Here is a 7,572-nt window from a genome sequence, read left to right as displayed (position 1 = left end):
GGGGAGAGGGGGTTGGGGGCAGGGGGGCAGTGAGAGAGGGAGATAGAGTCAGAGGAGATAAGACAGAGTCAGAGATAAGACAGAGACAGAGCCATCAAGAGACAGAGAGAGGGAGAGATGCAGGGGATGCAGAGGGGGCAGTGAGAGACAGACAGACAGAGACAGAGACAGCGAGCTGTCACGTCAGGAAGGTTTTGCTGTCAAAGCAGGGATGAAGTTCCCTCATGAGGTGAGGGCACTGCAGCCCCTACATCAAAGAGCCTGTTTGGGGCTCAATCTATGGAACGCACGACCCCCCAGGGGAGCAGGTCCCAGAGTGAGCGCTGTCAACTCCTTTGAGCTCCGTCGCCTGCCAGCTTGCTGTCCCAAGCTCCCCCAACCCACGAATGCAGAGAAGGGGCTGCGGGAGTGTCACACCTGAAGTCATGCCTGGGAAACACCTGCCTGCTGAGCCTGGGGTCCCTCTGTCATTCACCCCCTCGGGGATGGAGATGACGACGGCCCTCTGCACCTGGCGGGCCTGCTTGCCTGGGTTCAGGGGATAAGTGCTGGGTAGACGCCGGGCAGCCTGTGGGTGGATCCTTGGCCTGCACCCCCAGGGCCCACCTGAGACAGATCTGAGCCGTCTTCTGGAGATCCAGCCCTAACCTCGAGATGCTTCCCAGCCTCATCCCCTGGTATCAGGGCTTAGGTTATTCCAGAGCTTTGTCAAGTGATGCTGTGGGTTGAATGGTGACCCCAAAAGATAAGTACACACCTAACTTGAGATGTGATCGTATTTGAAAGAAGGGTCTTTGCAGATGAAATTAAGGATCAGAAATCATTCTGGATCAGGGTGGGCCCAAAGTCCAATGACAGTGCCCTTAGAAGAGACAGAAAAGGAGATGACCCAGGGACCGTGGAGGACACCACGTGAAGATGCAGGCAGAGGCAGAAGTGATGCAGCCACAGGCCGAGGAGCCCAAAGGGCCACCAGAAGCCGGAAGAGGCAAGAAGGACCCTCCCCGAAAGCCCCAGAGGGCGCCCAGCCCTGCCAACACCTTGATTTTAGACTTTGGTGTCTAGAACTGTGAGAGAATGAATTCTGTTTTAAGGCAGCTTGAAAGCTTGTGACAGTCTGTGATGGCAGCCTCAGCAAACTCATACAAAGAAGAGGTGCCCTGCATTGCTAATATCCCAGGGTTCATCATTCTGAAGCCCCGCCTCCCACGAAGTTCTGGAAGTGTCCTTGGAAGTTGGGAGCCCCGAGCAGGCTCTCACCTTGCAGCATCCCTGAAAAACAGTAGGCTGTTAGCTTAACATTTCAGAGCTGAGGGCCATGGTGAGAAGGTCTCCCAGGGCCACGAGGAGGCCTCGGCTGTTTACTGGCGGACGAGACGGCTCTGCCCTGCACAGAGTCCCTTGATCCAGAGCCCGAGGGGCAGCCGCCCGGCCGCAACCCTCACCCGGGGAGGCCCGAACAGAAGTCCCCCACCTTCCCCACCGGCCCAGAGCCCCCAGCCCCGCAGGCACAGCCGGGGAACTGGAGAAGCACATTCATTGTTATTCCGCAAAAATTCAACAAACCGCAGCACAGAAAGCTCCTTTCCTCAGCCACGCCCACAGAAACGGTGGTGCTGGCACTGCTGTGCTTTCCTGGGTCATCTGGGAGCTCTCGCTGCTGTGAATCCACATGTCCCAGCAGCGTGGCGGTCATGTTGTCACGACCTCATCTCCCCGAGGCCCATACCAACCCCGCCCGGGTCACTGGGTGGCCACACGTCCTGGTCTCCCTCCAGGGGGGCCGTGCCCCGTGCGGGGAGGCTCAGTGCTGAGTAGCAACCTGGGCCTCCGGCCCTGCTCTACACTGCCCGACGGGAGGGGGTCTCACGGGACAGGCTGGAATCCCAGCTCTAACACTCCCTCGCCGTGGGTCCCTGTACAAGTCATGTCGCCTCCTGGGCCTCCGTGTGCTCAGCTGAGAGACAGGAAGGTTGACCCACCCCCCGGAGGGTAAATAACGGAATCCTGCAGGTGTGGGGTTAGCGGGGTGCCCGGCGCACGTCTGACAGCGCCGCCGACATTTCGGTTTAACTCTTCTCTAGGATGCCCTTTCGTATCTCGGGTGAGTTCTCAGGCCCGGAGGTCCTGCAGGGTCCCCGAGCCCTCACCAGTCCTTCCGTCCCGCCCCGCTTCCCTTCGCTCCCCTTGGATCTCCCACCCTCGCCCCTCCCCTTCCTTAAAATCTGCTCAGGAAGGGCAGCCCTACTCATTTGCTCCACGTGCAGACAACCCACTGGGCCTCCACGTGCATCTACGTGGCCCCTTCGTGCTTAATGCCCTGTGCAGACGCCAGCCAAATGAGACCTGATGGCGGCGCCGTTCTGTGTGAGGGGTTCCCCTGGGGTCACCACAGTACTGGGGGGCAGCGCCCTCTCTGTGATCTCAGGACTGGCCTAGCCACACTCCCCAAAGCTTCCAGTCGGCTGCGCACACCTGACAGCATCATAGGCACAGTGGACTTTTCTGTGGCCTCTGTGGGTGGTGGGAAACGGAAGACGAGCAGGGGATCCTGGCCCTGGGACTGTCACTGTCTACCTGGCCTGCTGGGGTGGGCCTGCTTCCTCCAGACTCGGTGGCACTGCCTTTGGTCCAGCCTCTGTTCCTGCCGCCGTTAGAACCCAGTTCTCTGTGACCACCTTCCTCCTTGAGTGAGAATCTGACTCTGGCCCCCAGGAAGGGCTGAGGGCTCTGGCCAGGCTTCACTTCTGAAGGCCACCTAGGCCCCAAAGACAGTTTGGGGCCTCCCGAGGAGCCTGCCTTTTCAGGGATGGGGCGGCTTATCCTTGGGCCTCCCCACCTCATTCCTGGGGGTTTACTTGTGCCAGGAGTCCTGGCTCTGTCACAGCTGCCCCCTCCTCCAGTAGGTGGGCTACATCCTCATCCCAGCTTCAGGGCCGGCAGGAGCAGAGGACAGGTCCTGCACCAGGAGCTTTTGCCCACATCCTCGTCTGGCGGCCCAGGAGGCGCAAAGGCCGCCTGGCAGCTCTCACGGCTCGCAGACCCGCCTCCCGCCCTGAACCCAAGAACTGCCAGGCCTCAGGCTTTTATACAAGACAAAACAGAGTTGTCTGCATCTTACTCAGACTTACCCCTGAGCCACGTGCTGGCAGAGCGAAGGGGGTGGGGAATCACCTCCCCGAGATAACTTCCAGGGCCCTGCGGTTTGAGCTCAGGTCTCCACGGGGGCTTCCACTCTCCTCGTGGCCCTGCTGCCTGGCGGGCCTGGCTCCAGCCCCGGCCTTAAGCCCCCGGCACTTTCGAGCCACCTGGAGGTCAGGCTGCGCTCCAGGGGGATCTGGGTCAGGGTGTAACTGTTGCATCGGCTGATGAGTCTGCTGGGCTCGGGGCAGCCGCTTCTGCAAAGAACACAAGAAGCGAAACTGACGAAACCGGCCTCTGAGAACTCAGTGGCGGGGTTTTCTCTGCACAAAACTGGACTCATGCCTCATCTTGACTTGAAGCCCAGCCAAGTCCGGGCTTCGCTGTTGCCCTGAGCCTGGCTCGGGGACCCCGCCTGCAGCTCTCGGGAAGCCTGGTAGCCACCCCTCAAGGGTAACCTCACCCCGTCGAGGCACCCAGCCTCCCCAGCTGGCAGATGCAACTCTGTTAAGAGCCACCTGCTCTCCTGGGCGGGGATGGGACGGGCAGCGACCCGTAGAGCCGGACCTGGGCTGAAGGATGGATTTCTAGAGCTGTGGGAAGACCCCTGGCTCCTCCCAGCCTGAAATACAGCTCTGAGTACTGATTCCTTAAGGGTTTATTTTTATTTGTTTATTTTTTATTGGAGTAGAGTTGATGTACAATGTTGTGTTTGTGGCAGGTGTACAGCAAAGTGAGCCAGTTATACACACACATATACCCACTCTTTTATTAGATTCTTCTATACAGGTCATTGCAGAGAATCGCGTAGAGTTCCCTGTGCTGTACAGTAGGTCCTCATTGGTTATCTATTTTATATACAGTAGCATGTATATGTCAATCCCAATCTCCCAACTTAACCCTCCCCTCTTTCCCCCCAGTAACCATAGATTGTTTTCTACATCTGTGACCCTACTTCTGTTTTATAAATAAGTTCAAGTTCAGAGGCCGAGAAAGGACTGTGGCAGGGGAGGGTTTGGGGGCTCACTGAGCCTTCCTTGCCCAGGTCAGAAGGGTCAGGGCTTCCCAGGGGCATGGGGCTTTGTGGTCTTTCACAGTCATTTCCCAGACTCTGGGAGGAGGTATTTACAGCCGTCCTATCTGTGTCTTGGAAAGTTCATGTTATACTAACTGGACACCTCCTGGCTCAGTTACTTTTCTGTTTCTTTCTTGAGACACTAAATATGAGGGGATGTTGGCTCATCAGAGGGAAGAGAAAGCACCTTATGAACAAAGAATAAACAAGAGGGGAATGTATTCACGCCTGTGGGTGCTAATACTCCACAGGAATCCCAACGTTCCCTAACCTCTGCCCCCAGATCAGCCAGCCAGCGGGGGAGGTGGGCAAGGGCGGGCTTTTGGTTTGTCGCCTTGGCCCAAATAGGAGCTTCAGGGAGGGCTCTGTGCAGGGAACGCCACCGCCAGCCCCGGGTGCTGGATGCCGAGGGCTTCGCTGACGCCCTGCTCCACCCCTCTGGTCGTTCGCTGCAAAGACTCTGGTCAGCAAGAAGTTGCCACCACCGCGCTCTGCTTGAGCAGCCTCTGGCTGTTTTCTCACCCGCTCATGTCCTGTCTCTTCCCCGCCCACAGACTGGGACGAGTGTGCAGACAGCCTGCAGCACGACTGCTCGCCGGCCGCCCAATGCATCAACCTCGAGGGCTCGTACACCTGCCGGTGCCGGACGGCCAGGGATGCCCACCCCTCCAGACCGGGCCGGGCCTGTGACGGTGCGCCCCAACCCCAAGCCCCCAGCTCTGGACTGAGCCCCCTCCCTGAGGACCTGGGGTGGAGCAGGGTTGGCTTTTCTCAAGCAGGGTGGGCACAGTGCCCGGGGCCCACCATAGTGTTAGGGGCCCATGAGAATGATTTAATTGCTTTTAAAATCAAAAGAAAAAAATAATCTAATAACAGTAAATATCAGTTACGAATCTAGTCTTTATACCAGTGCAGTTTTAAAGTATGATTTAAAATTATTTTTATGAATGAAAGGGTCAGAGAAAGTCATGATGAAACCCCTGGGGGCAGGGGTCCCTCCCTGGGTGGACTGGACCCCAAGATGGTGTAGGAGCCCCGGTGAGCATGGAGAAGGCCTTGATGTGGGGTCTCTGAGCCCCATTCTTGGCGTGTCTCTGCCCCAATGTTTCTGGGGGCAAGTTCTGATCAGCTTGTTGGGGCCACCTGGCGTGCTGAGTTCAGAAGCCAGAGGAGGTCACAGACTTAAAATGCTGTGATCGACTAGCAATGTCTGCTCTGGACACAGGGTGGGCAGCAGAGGTGCTCAGCTGCCTGTTTGCCATCCCTGCAAAGGCTTTCTGGCTGGACGAAGCAGCAGAGAATGGTTCCCTGGGAGAAAGCCTCTAGTCCTTAACTACTGTGTATATTGTCCTGCTTCCTAAGGCCCACACAGCTTCTCTTCTCCCATCCTTTTTCTTATACCTGTGCCGCCCAGCAAGCTGATAAGTGACCAGAACCTAGCCCCACACTGAGCACACATTTGGGGGAAATTATCCCAATTTCCCAAAGGCCCGCACATCCATGATCCATCTGAGGCCTGCAAGAACCATGCCTTGCATTTATGTCCTGGTTCTGCAGCCTCCCAGGTGGACCCCCTAATCTCGGGGTCACGGCATCCTCACTGATCAAATGGAGAGTCTCCATGGCCTTCCGAGAGAGCTCTTGGGAGACCACAAACAAGGGCCGTGTCAAACATTCTTAACCACCCGTGGGGATAGCCTGTGCCCCCTCTTAAGGTCACCTGGGGTGGGGGGCTCTTGACCAGAGTAGACCAGACGCCCCGTCTGAGAGAGGATGTGTCTCGGCAGGTGACGCGGTGAGCCCCACGGGTGGTGCGCCATCTCCGGTGACAGGCAATACAGCCCCAGGTCCCAGCACAGAAACAACAGCCCTCGGCCTGGAGACCCCCGCCTTGTCCCCCAGCCCTGGATACCTGCGGCGCACCACTGCAGCAGGCCAGGCCTGGACCCCAGGGCTCCCACCCAGGAGAGGGGTCAGCGGCATGCTCGGTCATGGCAGGAACAACACTGGGCCAACCGTGGAGGGGGAGGCCAGCGTGGCCCCAGGCTTGGGCACCAGCCAGTGGGCGGCCGGCAGGGTGGCTGGCACCACCTTCTCCTCCCAGGCTCCTGGGCCCACCCACAGCTCCCCTCTTGGGGCCATGGACAGCCTACCAGACTCCCCTGGATGGTTGCCTCTTCCGGCCCGCTCCTACCCAGGGCCCCATGGACCACGCCAGCCTCCGCACGAGGGACACGCCGCCAGTACCTCTGGACCCTGCCTGGCCACAAAAGTCAGACCCTGGACCCTCCAGCTCCCCAGGCCTGCCCTCGGCCACCACGCCTGCATCTCTGAAGACCCCAGCCTGCGGTGAGTGGCAGAAAGGGTGCGTCCCAGGGGCCATGTGGAGCTGCTGATGTGTGAGCTCCCTTCGGCAAAGGGTCACGCAGTCGCCCAGTCCAGGGCAGTCCAGTAGCACTGGGTGAGACCAACCCAGTGCCGTGCAGCTCTGTCCCCTGGCGGTTGGCTTCCGGTCTAGTAAGAGTGAGAACTTGGTCTCCCTGCTTTCCCTCCAGCCCGGTCTTCCCCCTTCCTAAGCCTCCCGGTTGCCAACAGCTGGAGCAGGAAGCTGGGCATGTGTTGCATTAAGTGCACTGAGCACGGGGCGCATCCCCCCAGCAGGGTTGAGTCCCCAACCTTTCTGTACCTCCCCAGAAGTTTTGCTTCCCCAAGCCTGCTGCAGCTCCCCCAGGAGCTCTGTACCCTCCCAGCCGTACTGAACCCCGGCAGTTCCACATTACCCATTACTTGTAGAGGCTTGAGCCATCACCAAGACCCCTGGGTGATACCCCAGTAGACAGGCAGCCACTCTGTGCAGGGAACGGGCCTGGCCCTGCGCCTCCCACGGAGGGAGGTGGGCTTGGCAACTCTGTGTGAGCTCACGGAGCTAGCCTGGCCCTGGATTGCATCCAACTGTTAAAAGCAGCTCCGTTGATGCATTTCCTCTGCCTCACAGAGCTAGATCCAAAACTAAACTCTTAAGCCCACGTAAATCACCCAAGTCCCCTGTAGGAATGGTCTGTAGCCAGCAAAGCCCACCATGCTGATTCCTTGGGAAGTCTGCCCAGGGGTTGAGGGGGGCAGCCAATCTGGAGGAGCCGCCCAGAACCTGCTCAAGCAAACTTTGTTTCCAGAGGTCCCGGGACCTCAAGGGTGGGCACAGAGCAAACCTAAGGGGCAGGCGTGCTGTCCCTGGGAGCCCAGGGCTCAGGGGCTGTCCAGGGACTCTGCATCCACATGTGCAGCTGGCAGCTGGGGGACTTGACTACCCTGGGCTGGCCTCCCTTGAGGACTCTCATGTCCCCGTGGCGGGGGGG

General features: G+C 58.8%; 1 protein-coding gene across 1 annotated transcript in view; it reads left to right on the top strand.

Annotated features, from left to right (window-relative positions):
* The window catches only part of UMODL1 (uromodulin like 1), a 63,156-nt gene that overhangs the window by 28,831 nt on the left and 26,753 nt on the right, over positions 1–7,572 (top strand). Inside the window, exons 10-12 of the mRNA XM_007452871.1 lie at positions 4,771–4,908; positions 6,004–6,279; positions 6,398–6,565. Of these exons, the coding sequence (XP_007452933.1) occupies positions 4,771–4,908; positions 6,004–6,279; positions 6,398–6,565 (582 nt within the window). The remainder of the gene's footprint in view (positions 1–4,770; positions 4,909–6,003; positions 6,280–6,397; positions 6,566–7,572) is intronic.

Source organism: Lipotes vexillifer, unplaced genomic scaffold, assembly GCF_000442215.2.
Source record: "Lipotes vexillifer unplaced genomic scaffold, Lipotes_vexillifer_v1.1 scaffold478, whole genome shotgun sequence".
Classification (NCBI taxonomy): Eukaryota; Metazoa; Chordata; class Mammalia; order Artiodactyla; family Lipotidae; genus Lipotes; species Lipotes vexillifer.
Note: the sequence above shows the minus strand (reverse complement) of the source record. Positions and strands in the feature narration are given on the sequence as shown.